Raw genomic sequence first — 22,089 nt, forward strand, 5'->3', positions numbered from 1 at the left:
GTTGTATGGATTACTTTTATGCTGCCTCTATGTGCTTTTGTAGCACATATACATTGGTACACATTGACTTGCATTGTGAGGACCAACAGAGATGAAATATTCTTCTAAAAATCTTTGTTTGTGTTCAGCAGAAGAAAGAAAGTCACAAACATCTGGGACTGCATAAGGGTGAAAAATGAGAGATTTTTCATTTTTGGTTGAACTATCCCTTTAACATGAACTATCAATGAACAAGTATTTTCCGGCATGTTTAAATCTTGGTTAATGTTTATGTTAACACATACTAATACATTTTTAAAATGTAAAGTTGTATATGTTAACATTACATAATGCATTATGAACTAACATGAACTAACAATAAACAATTTTATTTTCATAAATTGAGATTTACTAAGATAAATAAATGCTATATTGAAATAGTGTTTACTGTTAGTTCATGATGCCTCATATATTAACTTATGTTACCAAATAGATCCTTATTGTAAAGTGTCACCAATTCTACATAAAAAGTAGTTTCAATGTCTCAGGTTGTTGCTGAGACTTTTTGAATGTGTTGGCTACATTTGTCATGCACAACTCAACCATTCAACATGGTATCAAAGTTATTGCAAGAAAATGTATAGAACAAATATTTTTCTTTCATTCATGGAAAATACAGTACAAGTTTATTTATTGTTTACTGTATGTAATGTTTATTGCTAGAAAAAATAAATGAAATCAAACAAATAAGACAAAATCAGACACAAATTTGGGTAAAAGTGATAGCAAACGTTGCAAACATTATGAAATAAAACTGCATATATAATATTTGGTTAGACCTCCTGCAGTGGACAAATTTTCTAAAGATTAAGCACCTCCTTTCACTTTTCCTTTGTTGAAAAAGAAAAATATTTTAAAGCTCTATTTGAAAGTTTTGAATATCAAACACACATAAGTAGCTTTTCCACCATCAGGCGGAACAGTTCTGAACACAGTGAGTAAAGGTTTCAGTACCATTTCCACTTAAGCATGGTTCAGTACGGTTCGACTTCAAACCGCTCCCTTTCCAGATTTCTCAACATTTTCATATTCAAAAATAAAATGAAGCTATATACAACTGAACAACACATGACTGCAATTTTTTAATTGCCTTAGGTCAGTTCATATCTGACAAGTTCACGATACAGTGCAGCGCATTGAATCTTTAATACAATATTCATTCAAATAGTTTTACTATCATTAATCAGCTGTAAATTCCAGAGGACCAGAACGCTGCTGAAGCAGCACATACACGGCACGGTCACCTGTTACTTTTCTCAGCGCTGGTCAGGATGGACAATCACAGCCGTTTATTAGTACTGGATGGATGAGGACTTTAAGAAATGATTGTATAGATACTGCTGTGGCAGGTTTCATTGCAAATATCGTTTTTATTAAAAACTACTATCCAGTATAAAAATGTCTCCAAATAGATATAAAAACGTCCTGAGATTTTAATGCGGATCAATGGAGCATTCTGTTTTCTGAGCCGTCAAGCGCCCCCTGGAGGAAGAAAGTTTTGTTTCGCAATTTCGGTTCGTTCCTCACACACAGCTTTTGCATGATTTTAGAAAACTTGGAAAATAGCACATTAGTTACTAAAGAAAAAAATATTATATCTTCAATAAGAAAACTATATCTTTATGTCTAGGGGCACTAAGGAGACTTAATCAGGCCCTGTTGATCATCATGGCATTATCTGAAACATTCAAAAACAGTAGCACTCTTCACTAGTAAGCATAAACCATCTAGATTACATTATGAAATATGTCAAATATGCGAACACTGGCCATGATGAAGGCTATGCTATTTAATTTGTTTATAGTAGCTAATGTTTCACAACATCATCGTGTAAAAAGATAATTGAAATTTTATTACAATTCTTTGCATCCCACCCCGGACCTCACAATTTTTTTAAACCCTGGTTCCAGCCCTGACCGTGCCAACAGGCCTGGATCGTTACTTAATGGCACGGTTTCACAACGAAAACCCTTCTGCCTGATGGTGGAAAAGTGGCTACAGAGACCCACAAAACCAATTTCATACCTGTGACATATTACTGTCCCGTTCATAAGACTCCATCATCAATCGAGTGGATTCTCTTTCAGCTCTGTCTCTCTCCATCACTTTTTCTCTACCTCTTCTGGAAGAGTTATAAATTGCAGGACGGCCAAGGAAGTCCACCCCTCCCAGAGTGGAACGACTATCCCTGGAGCGAGGACGATCCTTTTAACAAGAAGGTTTTGAGTGTTTGTGTGAGTGCCAAAGAGAAAAACGAAACATGAGTTTCAATTCTAAAATAAATTAAGATATGAAAAAATGAAAATATAGACGAACCAGTGAGGAAAGACTGGTGCGCAACGTCCCCTCAACTTTTAAGGGGTGATCGTCCTTTAGAAAGAAGATAAACACAGTGGATTGAGAGGGAGGGAGATAATAAAACTAACATACAATATACACACTTTTGTACATACAAAACCTGTCAATTTCATACAGTATATGTACATCTCACAAAGCCTGTCTTCAACATATCTGCTTCATATTTTTCTCCAAAATCAAGAAAATAAATAATAAATTATATTTTGCTTCAAGATAATGGAGATTGTTTAAGGACCATTTTGAAAAAGAACTTTATTCCCTAAATTGTGAATTATTTATACATCATGCTCTTGTTTTTTATACTTTGTTTAATTTATACTGATTGTAATAGACTTCATTTTCCTTATGCAAAATATAATTTCTTATTTTTAGTATTTCTTTAGATAGAGGAATGTGATCTGGACATGAATGTTTCCATGAGATTCACCCATGTAATGTACATTGAAGCATTCCATGTCAACAAATAAAGGAATACTGAGATAAATAGCTATTATAGGCAGGCAAAGAACATGACACATAGTGTGTAGAATTGTGTGTGGATTTGTACCGAATATCTGTTGTCTGAGCTGCCTGAGGTCACTCTCCTAATCGAGGCTTGTCTTGATAGAGTGCTGATTTCTTCCCTTAGAAAAAGAGTAAAACAGAAAGATTGACTTACAAGTGTGCAGAATTCTCGTATTCTCGCATCAGTCTTGTAAATTATTTTGTGTATAGAATATAGACAAAATACTGCTTACTTTTTTGCATCCAGCTCTATGGCCAGTTGTTGGTTTTTGCGTTTATAGTGGCGATTTACGGAGAAAATCACTATGACAAGAGTGAGAACAACCACTGTAGCCACTACACCAATAATAATCATCAGCATGTGGTTAACGGATGTGTGCTGCTTTGATGACTCTGCAACAAACACACATGAACGCACAACTTAGATTTTGTATACTCCTCTTTTAAGGAATGTTCCAGGTTCAAAACAGGTTAAGCTATAGTGTCAGCACCTGTGGCATGCTGTTGATTTACCGTAATGCACTTATAATGAAAGTCTATGGGGCAAGGCATTCCGAAGGCATTCAGATCTGAAATGTGCAGCTTCTATTTTTGTTACAGTGATATATTAAAGAGATCTGAACTCTGTCATCATGTTGTTCCAAACCAATATGACTTTCTTTATTCTGTGGAGATGTCAGGGAGAATGATACCCTCAGTCACCATTCACTTTCATTGCATCTTTCTTCCATATATAAAAATGTATGGTGACTGAGGCTAAAATTCTGTTTAATATCTCTTTTTGTGTTCCACAGAAGAAAGAAAATCATATGGGTTTTGAACAACATGAGGGTCAGTAAATGATGACAGTATTTTCATTTCTGGGTCAACTATCCTTTTAATTCCTCCTGTACAAATATGTGTGATATTTTAGCTCTAAAGTTATCTAAATCATGCTTTTAGCAGTTGCACTACTTTCTAGGTGAATAAACTTCTGGATATGCTTTTCTGACATACTTTCTGTGGGTGGATTTTTCTCTATGTAAATAGTCGCTTTCTGGTATCCTTGCATGCCTTATACAAAAGTTAGTCAGTTTACTGTGTTTAAGTGTTTTATCACAATAGTATAATGTTTAACATAATGTTATAATGATAAAAAATAAATAAAAATAATAATAAAGAAATGAAAATAATAATAATACATATTTTAATCTTGGCACAATGCCTTGTCCCACAGACTTCCATTGTAAGTGCAATACTGTAAACATTTGATTTGCATTTGTTTTTACAAACTGAGTGAGAAATCAGTATTATTGTCTGTGGTTATTGACAGCATGCCACAGGTGCTGTTAATTAAGCTTAACCACTTTGAACGGGAAAAATTCCTTTAACACATGCACACCCAGAACCTTTCAATTTTATGGGTGTAAGCCATTGCCTAATATTTTCCACTAGATTGCAGCACTGGGCATATAATTTCAACGTAAATCCAAAGAGCAAATGGGGTTTTAGAGGGACACACACACCTAATATACTTATTGCAATCTCAGCTTTCCCAGATCCCACCTCATTGGTGGTTGTGCAAACATAATCTCCTTGATCTGTCAAACGGAGGGGCCTACCAAACCGCAGAATGCCACCATCCACAGTCACACCCTCTGGTAGGCCTTCACCTTTCCTATATAAAAAAGGAAATAAGGTTAAAACCTAAAATCAAAATCAGCCTACAAAAAACTTGAATGCATTTGCAATTTATGATAAAAACTAATATACAAGGTTAACTTTCAGTTCTTTCAGTACTGATTGATTAATTCAGCAGGCAGTTTACACTTTAAGAACTAATTTTATTCTGTATGCAGCTCTACGTGTCTTGCTGTGCTCTGAAATACATTATGTTTCTCCCACAAGGACAAACACGACAGCTGTAAGTTAATTCACTCTACAGGAATATACAGTGCAAGACTAGTTACAGTAATACTGCACAAGGATATACTGATTGAATAATTATTTTGGCTTGACAACTCTTAACATTTTACAGATCTTAAAGTATTCAAAGTTCAAAAAGCCAATACAACGTTCAAACCTAATGGCTTTTTAAACTTTTTAAAACTTTCAGGTAAGACGTTGTCAAGTTTGCCTTGACAAATTTTCCTTTACTAGTTATATTTGTACAATGTAGACACAAATATGCGGTGTTCCTGAAAACAATGGACAACTGTGTGTCCACAGCTTATATGAGGAACTATATGTTACATGTTTTTCATATGGCACAACACAATTTGCATGAGGACAGTGATAATACCCATCCCATGACACACAAACACACAGGCAAATTCCACTGAAACATTTAAATCCTCTATAGTCATAGATCCACTCATCATCCTGTTTTCATCCACCCCCCTTCTCTCTCCCTCCGTGTGAAAGTGCACTCTGTCTGTTTGTGGCACAAGTTGCAACACGATACCAGGCCACAGTTACTTCATTTACTTTGCATTCACACCAAGCAGCCAGAGAACAGGTTTCCCAACTCAAGGCAGGAGGAGAGGAGGTAAAAACGAGATAATGTTTGTCTCGAGACTGAGCTCAGAAGTGCGTGATCTATGAAATGTTCATGTCTACACCCCCTTAGTCACTCCTACCAAAAAATGCAAGAAAATAGGTGTGGGAGTATGATTAATTATCTCAGAATTGTTTGTCAGTTCCTAAACACAAAAATTAACTGGAGTGTACTTAATTACGTCTCGGTATCAGTGGATGAAATATAACTTCAAAAAAATAGATCTGATCAACTGGACTGTCACTAAACCTCTGTTCACTTCCACACCTACAGATTGGTCTGGCAGATATGGATGCCACCCGAGACAGAATTATAGAAAAACTGGTCATAAGACAGACAGGAAGACAAACAAACAAAACAAATGAAGCTACAGAGTTGGGTGAGAGACAAAAAGGGTGAATATAGGTAATGTGGAACTGTAATAATTTGTCATTGGTGTTGTTTGGAAATATAAGGCTGACACAATAACATTTTAAATGGCTAAAGATCTCCAAGGGAAGAAATCTTAAAGGTGCACTCAGTAATGTTTTCCTCATTAAAAATATTTTAACTCCTAAAGACATGAATTGTAATTTTGCAAAATATGAAGGAAATCATGACCACTCACATTAAAATTAAGACACCAGTCATATTAGTAACATTATAAAAGTTGTTTTATTCTACACGGAGAGGGTCCGCACATGGGAGCTGCCATGTTAGAATCACATGATCAGCCAAATACGCTCTTAATCTAAGTAACCGTCCTGTTATTTGACACTTTCACTGGTTAATTAATGTAATCATGGCTGACTGTGAATACTAAATTTCTACAAAGGCAGCTGAAACTCAAAAATATAGATTTTAAATGATGCTGCATCCAAGCCACTAGGTGTCAGTGTAAGTCCAAGATGACATAAAGATAAAAGTTACTGAGTGCAACTTTAAATACAAAAACGCAAGTGTCCCACTTTACCTGTATTCACCTTAGATAGACAGTTCATATTTTACCTAGTCCAGTTGAATTGGTGAGGTTTTGGATTTCCTTGACCAGTACATTGTAGCGTGGCACCTTGCATTTCAACATGCCAGTTGTCATCATAGTCAGAGATCAATGCATTTGGAGGGTCTACACACACAGAGAGACACACACACATATAAATGATAGAAATTATCTAGAAATTAGGTGTGTCTAATTCACATTCAAGCCTCTTGTTTGAACTTGTGATGAACTTCCTATTTGACCAACAAGTTTGGCTGATCCTTGTTGTTGTTGACACAATACAAACCTTATTATTAATAGCATTAAAATGTTAATGTTGTAATTATTGGGATTTTATGCACTTATTTAAGTTTCTCTGCATTCAATTAAAGCAAAGATATTTTTGTAAGCACAGTTTAAGTAGCGATGAATCAGACAAAAACAATGTAGTCATAGTATCGATAAAGGCAATAAACAGGTGTTCAAAAATTATAGCTTACAGGTCAAAACACATCTCAGGGTTAAGGATGTAGACTAGGAAAAGAGCTGGAAAGACAGTTTCATCATATTTTAAATTTCACAATTTAAGTAAACAGGAAAGGAGTTGAGGTTTAATGTTTAGACTGTAACATTCACAATCATTGTGAGTCATAAACTGGCAGCGGCGTATACGTTTGACGTGTCTAGATAGTTCTGACGAGGCTTGTGACGCAACAGTTTATCAATCACACTACAGCAAGGACATTTTTATGTTTGCACTAGCAGGTAAAAACTGCAGTGCACAGATCAACGGTGCATCTTATCTCACTCCCTAGTTCCATAAGTCGTGAATCAGTATATCGTGAACAGGAATTCGGGCACTGGCAAGGGTGTTCATCCACTGAACACTGGGACAAATTGGATGCTGGATGACTCCATTACCTACGACATGATTATGAGGTCGCGCCTTTAAACACAGTTAGTATTAATTAACAACATTGCGGTATAAATGACACTATTGTCTATTTTTATTGTAGATATTAAAACAAAGAGTATTATTATAAAAGATGTCATATATGAAGAAATAAAAATTCTAAGGAGTGCATTTTAATATTTTTCTAAAACATTCCCATTATGTATGAAAGATGATTACAAACAAGAAAATTTTACAGAGAAAATAAGGCCTTGACTTCCTAATTTTACACTTGTGCTCATCCTCTGATGGCTTGAGAGACTTCAAAAGACATAATTTAATTTTTAGTAAGAGAACATAGTGAGTAGCGATGCTCCCTGATTTTTAAGGTGAATTCTGGGAATTTTTAGGGAGCAAACATTTTAGTGCGCTGGAACGATTTTGCAAGTGTGACAGTCCTAGAAATGGCTGACTCCCTTGTCAGTGCCCTGACTATTGAACTAGGAAGCTTATTGAGATACACCATCTAAGGAATGCCCAAAAGAAGTACAGAGAAAAAAACTAACAGCAGCGATAATGTATCCTTGTCCACAGTTCATTATAAAATACACTAACTTGGGAAAATGAAAGTTAAACCTACTGTAGGAACTAGTTGGGTGATTCTCATGAAAACTGTCAAGATAGGTCCTGGTCATTTTTAACCCCAAAATCAAAAGTAAGAACTGAGAAATTAGATTTCGCATAAAGACATGGACCAACCTATGTCCCTCTCCCCCTTTAGAAAACTTGTTCGGCTCACTAGTTTCCAGTTATATGTGTGACAATGTGCTGTAGATGCCTAGTTCCCGAAACTCCACTTAAAAAGAGTGTTTGTGAGAAGATTTTAAGGTCTGGACATTTTCAGAGACAGAAGAAGAAATATTCTGAACATTACAGTGTACAGCATCAAAATTCAGTGGAAGAACAGTTTTCAGAGCTTTAATTCAGCCCAAGCCGATCTGAGAAAGCAATGGCTGGTATACACTATAAGCGCATTTCTCCACATACTGAGGTCTTTAGGCAGACATTTAACCACAGATCAGCTTGAACCGCAAATGTCAGAAGGTTGAAGGAGACTAGTAAAGGATGTCAGCACCAGCGCTCTTTTAATGAAACAACTACACGGTTCAAACACTTCAATGCATGTGTGAGGGAGAAGAGAGAGACCTGATAAACACATGCATCACCCCTTTTTTAGTAAATGTTTTAATCTCTATTTGGTGTCATTTTTTTCATTGATGAGTATATCGCTATATGTTGAAATGTTAAATGCATTAGTTGAAAAGCTGCCAAAGACAATGAGTTATAATGTTTGAAACCATTACAGTATATATTTTAGCGCAGTTATTGTATTTATTCAATTTTACATTAAAAATGCTTTATTCTGTTTGGAGTGTTTTTTAAAAGCATGGTCAGAGTAAGAGAATGGCTAATGTTTTTCTAAATCAATCTATCTGGGACATACTAAAGTAATTTGCAATCATTGCATGGTGGAATTTATCGTTAAAGCTCAACAGTTATGAAATATCATCAATGAATGAAACAGGCATCAACAAGATGGCAAGACTGGTGCAGGTTATATACTGTATGTTTGAAGTATTATTCAAGAGCTGAGTGTAGCTTTATTTTTAATGGAAAAAAATATATATAGAGACAAATTTCAGCAAACAGTAAATTTGAAATCACTCACGTTAATGCAAAAAACATGATTTATTGTTTTAATCAACTGAAAGCCCTAAAAAGTAGAATTAATCTGCCGTTCCATGAATAAATCTCTGCATGTAGGTGCGCTGAACACTGTAAACGGAAATGCCTAAACCGCACTACGTAGAACGCGGAAGCAGTTGTGCAAGTTGTCCATTCACAGTAATTTACTGTTATGTGCAAAAGTCTCAATTCTCATTACTGTAAATGTGAAGAAGAAGAAGAAAAAAAAAATCATAGTATATAATATTTAAAATGCAAACTACATTTGTACAGTACACATCATGGTAGCATTTGCTGTACTGAATTGAATTTATATTAAATTATTCATTACAGTATCACAGTAGTGAAAATTAGATTGTATTTTTTTTACATTACATTCTTTTATTTGTTTGTAGATAATATGTGCTTGATTGTCATGAAAATAATGTCACAATGGTAAAAAAATCTTATTGTTCAAAAAATAGGCTTCAGTTTTTTTATCCAAATAATAATAAAATCTTTTGATTTTGGGAAGAAATATGACCAAGACAGTTCTTCGTGAGGATCACCCATTTCAGTTCCTGAGACGGTATAGAATGAGACAGGGCACTGATATACTTTTAAATGGGAGAAATCTTAATGCTGAATATTGCAGCTCTAGGAATGGAAGTCCCACCTTACAGTAAAAAGAACCAATCACCTTTTTGATAGATACAGGTGCATCTCAATAAATTAGAATGTCATGGAAAAGTTCATTTATTTCAGTAATTCAACTCAAATTGTGAAACTCGTGTATTAAATAAATTCAATGCACACAGACTGAAGTAGTTTAAGTCTTTGGTTCTTTTAATTGTGATGATTTTGGCTCACATTTAACAAAAACCCACCAATTCACTATCTCAAAAAATTAGAATACATCATAAGACCAATAAAAAAACATTTTTAGTGAATTGTTGGCCTTCTGGAAAGTATGTTAATTTACTGTATATATACTCAATACTTGGTAGGGGCTCCTTTTGCTTTAATTACTGCCTCAATTCGGCGTGGCATGGAGGTGATCAGTTTGTGGCACTGCTGAGGTGGTATGGAAGCCCAGGTTTCTTTGACAGTGGCCTTCAGCTCATCTGCATTTTTTGGTCTCTTGTTTCTCATTTTCCTCTTGACAGGCCTGGTGAGTTTGCTGGCCAGTCAAGCACACCAACACCATGGTCATTTAACCAACTTTTGGTGCTTTTGGCAGTGTGGGCAGGTGCCAAATCCTGCTGGAAAATGAAATCAGCATCTTTAAAAAGCTGGTCAGCAGAAGGAAGCATGAAGTGCTCCAAAATTTCTTGGTAAACGGGTGCAGTGACTTTGGTTTTCAAAAACCACAATGGACCAACACCAGCAGATGACATTGCACCCCAAATCATCACAGACTGTGGAAACTTAACACTGGACTTCAAGCAACTTGGGCTATGAGCTTCTCCACCCTTCCTCCAGACTCTAGGACCTTGGTTTCCAAATGAAATACAAAACTTGCTCTCATCTGAAAAGAGGACTTTGGACCACTGGGCAACAGTCCAGTTCTTCTTCTCCTTAGCCCAGGTAAGACGCCTCTGACGTTGTCTGTGGTTCAGGAGTGGCTTAACAAGAGCAATACGACAACTGTAGCCAAATTCCTTGACACGTCTGTGTGTGGTGGCTCTTGATGCCTTGACCCCAGCCTCAGTCCATTCCTTGTGAAGTTCACCCAAATTCTTGAATCGATTTTGCTTGACAATTCTCATAAGGCTGTGGTTCTCTCGGTTGGTTGTGCATCTTTTTCTTCCACACTTTTTCCTTCCACTCAACTTCCTGTTAACCAGCTTGGATACAGCACTCTGTGAACAGCCAGCTTCTTTGGCAATGAATGTTTGTGGCTTACCCTCCTTGTGAAGAGTGTCAATGATTGTCTTCTGGACAACTGTCAGATCAGCAGTCTTCCCCATGATTGTGTAGCCTAGTGAACCAAACTGAGAGACCATTTTGAAGGCTCAGGAAACCTTTGCAGGTGTTTTGAGTTGATTAGCTGATTGGCATGTCACCATATTCTAATTTTTTGAGATAGTGAATTGGTGGGTTTTTGTTAAATGTGAGCCAAAATCATCACAATTAAAAGAACCAAAGACTTAAACTACTTCAGTCTGTGTGCACTGAATTTATTTAATACACAAGTTTCACAATTTGAGTTGAATTACTGAAATAAATGAATTTTCCACGACATTCTAATTTATTGAGATGCACCTGTACATAGCCTGCCAGTTTTCTTCAAGAATGTGCATGTGCATTAGCTGGACCAACCTGAAAAATAGCTTATTTTGCATGATCTGAGCTGAAGAAGCAAGATTTCTGATATCTTTGTCATCAGATTTTACTGCTGTTTTGAAATATGTTATTTGTTTGTAATCTTGACCAACCGTTTTGGAGATTTCAATCTTTCCCTATGGAAGTAGATAGGAGCTATTATTCCCTACATTCCAAATGATAAATCCGCCTCCAAAAGGCAATTCGAAGGGGGAAGGCCGCCATGTTGAAGGGTCGGTCCAAACCGAAGGGCACATAAATAGCTGCTTCGAAGGGCCCTTTGAAACAAGTGTTTCCGTAGGGTTCAACAGATGGATACTTCGCTGCCAAGTGGACCGAAACCGGAGCATACGTAACAAATATTGAGGTTTGCCAAGTGTAATTTAGTGTAAATTAAACCAGCTGCAACTGCAATCTGTTTCTATAAACAAAAAACACGTGACATCACTTCATCTCCATAGTCTATAAAAGCTTTTAATTTTTATAATGAACTTTTAAAAACTTTTTGTTTGAAACTGGTTAATGCTTGTGTTATTTTAATGTAAATTCGCTGGATCAGTTATTCTAAAGGAGTTTAAATAAAATAATAATACAAAGTGGCATTTTATTTATTTAATAAATGCACTGTACATTTCTTTACTGGTTTCTTTTTTATTCAAATAAATAAAACACAAATTTTATAACCTGAAGCTTAAATATTTTATAAAGTCATACAGATTTAAATAATTTCTTTTAAGTTTCTATTCTGAAAGCAGTTAGTGATGCAAAATCATGTGTAAATATTTCTGATTAGGTGCAGGTGTCAACATTGTGGGAAGGCAGCAGCTCCTTTGGCTTTGATAGATGACGCTGAAGTGCGTTCCAAATGACTGATGTTTTTTTAGCCCTACACCCTTCAGCCCTCCGAAGTTCTCCCTCTAAAGGGATTAGAGCATAGGGATAAGCCCATCAGAATGGAACACACCCAGAGTATACTGCTTGTATCCATCTAAAATAGCATTACGAACATGGCTGCCGAGTGACCTTACTTGCCTTAAAGGGACTTTGGTAGTTCCCAGTATTATCAACTAGTAACAATTGACAAAAAGCATAACAAATGAAGACTCACAGTGTACTATAAGGTTATTGCTAATCTTCCGGGGGCCGTTTTGAGATGGGTGCCAGACCAGGCAGTCCAGCTTCTGACCATTCATGCTACGGAGAGGGTGGAGGGAAAACTGTATAGAGGCCACCCCATCATCCAAGCTTCTGTTCTGGCTCTGACCTGGCAAGTCCGTGTCCCAGGATAGGCCTGCCATTGGCTTAGCCACCGAACGGCACGTAGCAGCCACGCGGAATGACTGACCCTCAACCAGAATGACTGGCTCGAGGGACGTGATGGGTTTAGCTGTGAAATGACATGATAAATGATATATTAAAAACATGACAAATAGGATTTAAACAAAGAGCGAAAGACTGACTCTGTGTTCTGACCAGTTGCAATGCTACAAAGCATTAAAAAGCTATCTCTTCCATGTTCATCAGAATTTTCTGTCCTAACTAGCCATGACAGCTGTTAGCCACTAGCAAGCACACTATATTTTTTTAGTTGCTTGTTTCTATTTTCTTGCATCTTGCCAGGTAGGCCGACCCACAATGAAAACTAATTGGACCAAAATCCCAATTTTCACGTATATTAAACATCATACATCAACAAGGACAGATTGAGAGTTGAAGTCAAGATGGACTAAATAATATATGACAAATAACACAAGTTCCAAAAGTAACAACCTTAAAAACGGTGCCGTCTGGTAAAGCATCACAGAAGTCATGAAAATTCAAAGAATGTGCTCTTATGGGAGTGAGTAAACAGAAGGAACCCATCCACACACTTTTCTGGTTGCCTGTCATTTTGTTGCATCTCGCAGCATTTTTGTTTCAGTGTGGACAGAAAACATACTTGTCGCTGGAATTGTGTTTTGCCCTATTGGGCCACAGTATAATAGTACAACTCAGCTAAACATTAGCACTTTTGGACCAAAAAACACTGCATGTGCCTTCACTCCAAAAGACATCAGTGATTCTTGTTTGTTACAGCATACATTACTCATTTTGCTACCGACCTGTAAGCCCAGTTGCAAACAATCAATTTGAACACAGTCATAAATAGAACTTTTGAAAGAGAAAGCAGCAGCTTTTGTCTGATCTCATAATCGTGCCAACAATGAACACTGTCATGTTACAACCTATATCATTACTTCCATTGACGCAGACAATGCTAACGTGTTATTCATCCAATAACAGAATACATTTAGGCAGCGCTAGCCTTGTGGTTATCGGGTTGTCACAGTATTTGAAAGAAACCTTGAATCAAATGGCAAAGGAAATGTTAATAATGAGTATTGTATCTTTGTCTTGTTCTATCACTATGGGCAAAATCTCTGCTAATTGCTACTGGATTACAGTAATCAAATAAGGCTCAACTCTACTCTAGAAATGTGTGAGGATTTTTCTGAGGGTTAGGTCAAAAAGTATGCATGTATGTACGCAATTGGAAGAAAACGTAATTGTGAATGCTTGGTATATTTAATGTGCATTTGCATTACTACGGCGGGAACAAACCTCAGTTCCCAGTTACTTTTAAATGTTGTTTACCATTAATCTGGAATTATTATTATTCAGATAGTTAGCTAGAAGCATATGGACATCTGAACTGTTTAAACTTTAACTTTAAATTAATTGCTCAGCAATTCTCTCTAAACTGATGCTCAGCCATATAAAGTGACCATATAAAAGGCACAAAGCATCAGATTTTTGGAAACATTCAAGAAGTAATTACACTATTATTGTCCTAACTCATACCATAAACCTAACCATCATAAAACCTTAACAGTACTGAGATTAAAACAGCATTTTTTCACTTACTTATGAATGTGATTTTCGGAAAAAAAAAATTGAGTAGTAATTACATTCAAACACTTTTAACCCTAACATAAATCCTAAACCTAACCCTTACTATGTAACAGTACAGAGACTAAAACAGCACTCTTTCTTATTTCTGTGCAAATCTCACTAGCTGGAAATCAAAAGGGATGTGACATCAAAGGCTAAGCACTGGCAATTACCAGGCAATGAACAATCGGGCATGGTGGGTCTTTTCTGGAATTCGGCACATCAGGTCCGAATTTGGGTGGGGAAAAAACGGAACTAACCTCCGATTTCCCATGTGATAATGCTGCTTGAAAATCTTTTCGTTTTTACAGAAGTTCATACTAATACCTTGCGGAAACTCTGAGAATGAAATAAGTTCAGACACATTTTCTAACGCAACAACGCATTTGTGTTTTCATATTAGTGTATATTTCATGTCTATGCAGCTTTCAGGGGTCAGTGTGCAATGAATTTGTATAAATCTGCCAGGAAACAAAGTTATGTTACAAGTTACCATGCTGCTACAATAAGCACGACCAAGGAAAAATGAATTGCTATATTTGCCAAAGTTTACATTTTATACCATCAAATGATATTACATGGAAGATAATTAAGAATTTTGTAAGTAAACATAATGTCCTAAAGCACAACTCTATAATCTTTATCTGCAGAGTTGTATCTGCTAATTTTTGGTGGAAAGAAATCCTGATGTCCATATAGTCCACACACATTTTACACTAATTTCTTAGTTTTCACAATTGGTTCGATTGCTTGGTCAGCAATTTGTTGCATGTCAGTATATTATTGTGATTATAGTGATTTCAGATTTACCGGCCTCTAAATGTCACATTTAATCTCCCTGAGACAGCCTTTTCCTGACTAAGTGCATGGGCGATTCTTGGCCAGAATAAGCTCTAAATAAGCACAGACTTCATGATGCCTCTGCAAAACTGAGCATATTTTCTGTCTTCCTTCTCTGAAAACATTCTCAACAATGATTTTCCAATGTACAATGCATTAAATAAGAACATTAAATAAAAAGTTTGTGGCCCATGTAGCACTGAATAGGGTTGAATATACTTACTCCAAATTGTCAGAGAAACCTCAGTCTCAAAGTTTCCTGTGGGGAAGGTAACGACTTTGCAGATGTACTTGCCCTCATCTGAGGAACTTGTGCCCATAATTATCAGAGCAGAGTCTGCTACTGGGTTGCTGGTCTCAAACCGCACACGCCCTGCATATGCAGAGTTCTCTGAGAGAGAGAGAGATAGAGAGATTGAGAAATTTAAATGAGTCACAGAGTAACTTAATAAAGTATTGTAGCTGGAAGTGTGCTTGTCACATTGACTTCATAGTTTGATGATGTTATCTTGATCAAAAATGGTCTCTGCAGATTCTTTCAACCCAAGCTCATTACAGTCCAACAAAACAGAAAATATGCAGTAAAGAATGCAGCAAAAAAACATATTCTCCTTTTTTCTCTTTTATCAACTTTTCTGCAGTTACACTTCTGCTCTAGCTTTGTATTACTTTTTCTAATACTCATTTATTCTATTCAGCTAATTTGTTTTGCTCCTGTACGATAAATTACTTGTTTTTTCCCTCATTTGTAAGTTGGTTTGGATAAAAGTGCCAGCTAAATGAATACAGTATATTTAAATGTAAATAAAAGCTAGATGAGTACATAACTTAAGTGTCAACCCTCTATTGAACTGTGTTGCCTCAGGGTAACAAACCCATTTTCTTGACTTTCCAAGTACATGGTGCATAAGACGGCAATGAAATGGTTAATAATAAAGGGATGACGTAAAAAAATCAGCTTTTTCTTGGTCACGCTATGTCCTAATATCTTTTTCTGGCATGGTGCACCATGTAAAGGCTGCACATTTTTTCACAGGAGAAGTGCCCTAAGAAAAGCTATTTTAATGATTTTTTGATAGCGTAGTTATTTGCCTTTTTTATTTTTATTTAATTTTTGGTATTGTGACTGCCACAATATGTATAGTGTATAGTCCAAAAAATATTTAATATATAAAAACTTGTCTTTCTATTTCTTTCAATTGTCGCACCTCCAAGCAACACACCTAAAATTATTATTTTTAAATGATTCTTTTTCTAAAAAACAATATTTGAATAATTAGGTTAAGTTCATGCAAGAAAAATATATTTTAATTTTTTTTACATTGATTTTATAATGCGTCCAATAGAAGAAACTGATACAGTTGTAGTGATTTTTGGAGGGTTTAAAGGTGGAAATGTGAAGCTTATAGTTTTATAAAAGCTGTAAAGTTGTTTAAATTGTCTTTTACGTAGTGTTACGTTGTCATGGCACAGAAGTTGTACAATTAGATATAACTTTACACAGAAAAGGTTAGTAAGCGATTGTATCACATTAAAATCATGTTAACATGCATATTGTTTACGCCTTGTGGCTATACTTTTAAAACAGTGAGTATTTTGACGTTTACGGATTGGCCCCATTCACTTTCACTGTAAGTGCCACACTGTAACCACAATTAACATTATGCCACAAATGCTGTTAACTGAGCTTAGCTAGTATTAAACCAAGAATATTCCTTAAGTGACAAGAAGCTAAGTGAGCAAAAAATTAAACCACAAAGCAGATACTGTAAGAATCCATATAATTATTTTTAAAATGACTCTGGCCTCCCTAGCTCATGGAGAGGAGACTGTCTATTACTTGAACTTATGTTCTCAAAGTAAGTTTTTCCATATACAGTACTGTAATTTATTGTAACTAACCAATACATTAACTTTTTCATTAACACATACAATAACACCTGTGGCATCATCATAACCAGCCAAGAACAGTGCAGAATACAAAATGTATTCATATAATGTATAATACATTGTTTTGGAAGTGCAAGAATTTCTTTGGGAATGACAATATTAGTAACTGGAAAGAACATAATGTACAGTATGTTTAAAAATGTGTAGCAATGGGGGCCTGGGTAGCTCAGCAAGTAAAGATGCTGACTACCACACCTGGAGTCGCAAGTTGGAATCCAGGGTGTGCTGAGTAACTCCAGTCAGGCTTCCTAAGCAACCAATTGGCCCATTTGCTAGGGTGGGTAGTGTCACATTGGGGTAACCTCCTCGTGGTCGCTATAATGTGGTTTTTGCTCTCAGTTGGGCGCGTGGCGAGTTGTGCGTAGATGCCGCGGAGAATAGCGTGAAGTCTCCACGGTAACGCGTTCAACAAGCCACGTAATAAGATGCGTGGATTGACGGTCTCAGATGCAGAGGCAACTAAGATTTGTCCTCCGCCACCCGGATTGAGGCGAGTCACTACGCCACCATGAGGACTTAGAGCGCATTGGGAATTGGGCATTTCAAATTGGGGAGAAAAGGGGAGAAAATCCACACCAAAAAACCCAAAAAACAAAAACAAATGTGTAGCAATTCAGGCTTTGATTTGTGTAAAGTAAAAGACAAAGATTAAAGTTGATTGAAAAAGTGTTTTACTTGTCTGGCCGTCGCTGAAATGAGCAGTGATAATCTGTTCTTCATCTCCATTCGAGTTCTCTCGAATCCACGTCACCTGCACCACCTGAACCTCACTGTCCGATACATTGAATCGACAGGGTAAGCGTGTGTCGTCCTCTGCCACAGAGTACAGAGGCCAGGGGGTGTGTGGGGGGTCTAGAAATAGTTCTCCACTAACACAGGCTTCTAAAAAGAGAGAGAGAGAGAGAGAGAGAGAGAGAGAGAGAGAGCGAGCGAGAGAGAGAGAGAGATGTAATGGATTGCTACATGGATTCATCCTTGAAATGACATGGACTTTAAAAACACATTTTAGAACACTATTATCAAAGAGCTTAATGTTTTACTTCAAGGTAAACAAGGAAACTTAATAAAAATAAACATTGATTTCAAACATTGAGGGGAAGCTTTACAAAGCTATGTCTGAAAGTTAAAAAGTTTAAATAGCCTTGAAACTGGAAGGTTGTATAGGCCTTATATACTGTACATTAAGATCTTTGCAACAATCTATACCGACCTGGATAAGATAGGTACGTAGGAAGGCTGGTACAGTAGATATAGATACGAAAAACAACATCCCTGGATTAGTCATGCAATTTGTTCGTAACACTCTTTATTTGTTAAAACTACTTAATATGCTTGTCAGACCACAGCACATATTTCCACAGTCCGGCAGTCCATCACATATGCGCTCAAGCCCAGAGAAGTTGGCCTCGTTTCTGAATGATTCTCAGTATTGTTTTTCAGCCTTTCCCTTTACTCACAAAGATTTTTCTGGATTCTCTAAATCTTTTAATCAGATGATAGACAGTATCTTGTGAAACTCTTAAATTACTTGCAATCATACGTTAAGAAATGTTGTTCTTAATTGTTGAAACTCAAACAATCCTTGCTCGCCTATCAGTCTGTTTACCTGTGGAATGTTCCAAAAAAAAAAAAAAAAAAAAAAAAGAAATTGCATTCCTCAGCCTTCCCAGTCTTACATTACCCTGTCCCAACATTTTTGGAATATGTCCATTGAAAAACAACAACAACAACAACAACAACGAAGTTGATTAGTTAAAACACTAATTATCTTGTCTTTGTACTGTTGACAATTGAGTATGTCAAAAAGGATTTGCAACTAATTGATCTATGTTTTTTTCCCCCCTTTCTTGTGGAATAGAGGTTTGAACATACCATGCTGTACTGCATGTTGTATTGTATTTCAAATGGATCGTTTCAGTCCTGGATGCTGATCGGTCAATACAGTGTTCCTGCCATGCTAGAATAAACAATATGAAGTGGAACATGTGTTAACCTAGCTAGCATGTGTATTGTATATCAATGTGTGTAGCACCCATAGAGGCCAACAAGTAAAATAGCTAGGTACTGTATTAAACCAGGTAGGCTAAGGTCAGAGGATTGTATGTCTTCTAGTGTAAAGAGGGCACTTATTTAATTGGTTTAATAGAATAACATTTTAATGATAATTTGTGACGTTCATGTTTTTTTTTAATTTATTTTTTTTATGTGGTTACCATAATGCCTAACAAGACCCTTAACAGTATGACTATATTTACAGTATATCATCTCCTCTTGTACCTTACTACTTCATTATTTACATTGCTGCTGGGAATAATTCACCACAACAAATTCCTTGTAAGAACAAAACCTACTTGGCCAATAAATTTCAACAGCTCATAGCTACATTACATAGTGTATAGAATGGTGTGACCACACATTAAATGGCCAGATTGAAAAAAGGTGTTCACCTTTAAGTGAAATATACCTGCATGAAAAAGGAGCAGGATCTGCATGAAAAGAATGTTGGGACACATTGAGGACACATTGAGATCTATTACCTTCAGTATAACGGGAACTCAAACCTTTCATTTTTCATCACTCTATTGAACAGGCAGAGAGAACAGAGAGGGAAGCAGACATGGGAAAAGATATGGATAACAAAATAAGAGAAAGGAATGGGTGAGAGACAGAGAGGGAAGAGACAAACAGGTGTCTGGAGTTAATGGACGAGAGTAGTAGATATGCTGCTCAACTCGTTATTTGTCTCAAGGCTAATTACATTTGGGTGGCAGAAGAGAATAAGCAAACACACACTCAAATTCAGTGTGCACATGCAAAGTTAATTAATTGCTGAATTTAAGATGAACTATTTACAACCTCGTTTTACATTTAAACTATGCAATTAATGTACAGTGGGGTCCTTAAGTCTGAGGTGACATTAAAAATCCTGTTGAAACCTGGAAACAAACAGAAAGTTGTAGGATTTTGATTTTTTTGTTAAATAAATGTTATGACGTAAAATGAAGATATACGGTATGTACAATTCTATTTATAGGTCACTTATCAAATATACTCTTTTGTGACATTTAACCATTGTAACTCCTTTGTGCGAAAGGACAGATTTCCTTGAAGCACACAAGATGATCTTTGGAACTTTTTTAAATCATGCTGGGATAACATGGATCATTAGGTTTTAAACAAACTTGTGGAGTTTATGCCAGCTCAAGTGCATGCTATTATTGAAGCAAATGGGGGACATACGAAGAAGTTCTCAAATTCATGTTAACTTTTTCAATTCAACTTTTCACTCAAATTGTTGTGCTGTATTATATTATTTGTTGAACAGGAAAAGAAAATGCATTAAATTAGAAAAATGCAAAATAGAGGCATTTCCCCCGGTCTCAGACTTTTGGACACACTGTAAATTTAGTAAATACTGTAATTCTTAGGCCCTTGATTATAAAACAAGCCCAGACAGGGATGTCATGCATACTTTATGTTGATTGGGTTCATTTAATTGCATTATGTTTATAATGCAATGAAATGTGCATTATGTTTATCGTAATTGAGATTTATTCATGAAACACGAGAGCAAATTTCCATGTAAATCAAGCGTAAAACAATTCTTAAGGAAAATTGCTGCATTAATTTCAATCAGACAATTTATATACGAGTAGGTTTATAAACAGTTTACACAGAAATTTGTTTTTCTCATTTTCCATGAATGAGGCCCAGTTTGTTTTTGATATTAAATACACTGCTTTCTCTAAGTCTGATCTGTATTAAGTTTTGCACTTGAAACAAAATAATCTTGATTAAAATATTGTAGCTCAGCATCCACCTAGGTTTCAGAAATACTCTATGTTATACGATACCTCTATACTAAATGGGACTGGGCACATTTTCTGAATAAAGGCTACAAATGTGATAAAGGCCCAAAGTTGTATCATTTTTGGTTTTAAAAGAAAATACACAAAATTATTTACTGCCATCAAGTTGTCCCTCATTGTATTTTTTTCCCCAATAGAATCTTAACACAATATTTTCTTCAAGAATCCTAATGTTGCTCTTTTCCATACAAAAACAGTTCATAATGACCACTGCTGTCAAGGTCCAAAGAACAAAAAATCATAATTAATATGCCATAAATGTAGTCCATACAGCACAAAGCTGTTGTGTGGCCCCAGAAAGCTTGGAATATAATGCACAAGTCATATAGACTATTGTTATGATGTCTTTATACTGAACCTTTAATAGTGATTAATATTGCTTGTCCTTTTTTGAAGCTCGACAGCTCCTGCTCACTATAAACTGTTACTCTATGGAATAGAGCTGCTTCAAATATCTATTATTATGTTCCAAGAAGAAGTAACAGCATGTGGGTTTTGAACAGCATAAGGGTGAGTAAATGAGTGAGTAAAAGTAAATTTTCCATTTTTAGGTGAACTACTCCTTTAACTGGGGGGTAACAAGTAAGGGGGGGGTGACTTGTCCCCCTCAATGTATTTTGTGGTTATGGCCCTGGATCCCTGTAATTCTTTGTTTCTGACTCACATTCACTGGGCATTGAGGCTGCAACCTTTGCTGACATCCTTTTTGTTAGCAGCCCAGATCCTTGACCTTTAGACTAACACCCAGTTTGTGAAGTCTATGATTACATGAAAGATCCATGCCCCTCAGACACACACCTGAAGATCAGTTAAGACATTTAAGTGTGTGTACAAAGAACTGCAACTGAAGGCACAGGTGTAATAAGACAGTTCGTCTCAGCTGAGCTACCAATGAGAACATTCTTTTTAGATGTGATTGGATATTTTCTAACCAAACATATTTTCTGTTTCAGTAAGGGGCAGGATATTTCTAGCCTACGGTGAGATGCGCTTGCAGCGCTGGAGTCACCATAATAATTTTGAGCTGTATATTTACCTCACGGTTAAAAGTGAAAATATGAATGAAATTAAATAAAAACGTATGCTATTCAACTTTGGGAAAATACTGAGTGTCACTGCACCCATGCTAGTTTTTTATGCTCTTCACAGATGACAAGTTGTA

General features: G+C 36.2%; 1 protein-coding gene across 2 annotated transcripts in view; it reads right to left on the reverse strand.

The window, feature by feature from the left end:
* Window positions 1–22,089, reverse strand: part of LOC127413090 (nectin-4-like) — a 28,646-nt gene that overhangs the window by 3,971 nt on the left and 2,586 nt on the right. Inside the window, exons 2-10 of one of the 2 annotated variants that reach the window (XM_051649960.1) lie at window positions 17,734–17,937; window positions 15,332–15,499; window positions 12,446–12,724; window positions 6,425–6,542; window positions 4,407–4,558; window positions 3,135–3,294; window positions 2,945–3,020; window positions 2,356–2,409; window positions 2,065–2,244 (exon numbers count right to left, since the gene is read on the reverse strand). In XM_051649960.1, coding sequence (XP_051505920.1) covers window positions 2,065–2,244; window positions 2,356–2,409; window positions 2,945–3,020; window positions 3,135–3,294; window positions 4,407–4,558; window positions 6,425–6,542; window positions 12,446–12,724; window positions 15,332–15,499; window positions 17,734–17,937 — 1,391 coding nt within the window. Of the gene's footprint in view, window positions 1–2,064; window positions 2,245–2,355; window positions 2,410–2,944; window positions 3,021–3,134; window positions 3,295–4,406; window positions 4,559–6,424; window positions 6,543–12,445; window positions 12,725–15,331; window positions 15,500–17,733; window positions 17,941–22,089 lie in introns of both variants that reach the window. The other variant, XM_051649951.1, reaches the window with a different exon arrangement.

This window comes from Myxocyprinus asiaticus, chromosome 2 (assembly GCF_019703515.2).
Source record: "Myxocyprinus asiaticus isolate MX2 ecotype Aquarium Trade chromosome 2, UBuf_Myxa_2, whole genome shotgun sequence".
NCBI classification, from domain to species: domain Eukaryota; kingdom Metazoa; phylum Chordata; class Actinopteri; order Cypriniformes; family Catostomidae; genus Myxocyprinus; species Myxocyprinus asiaticus.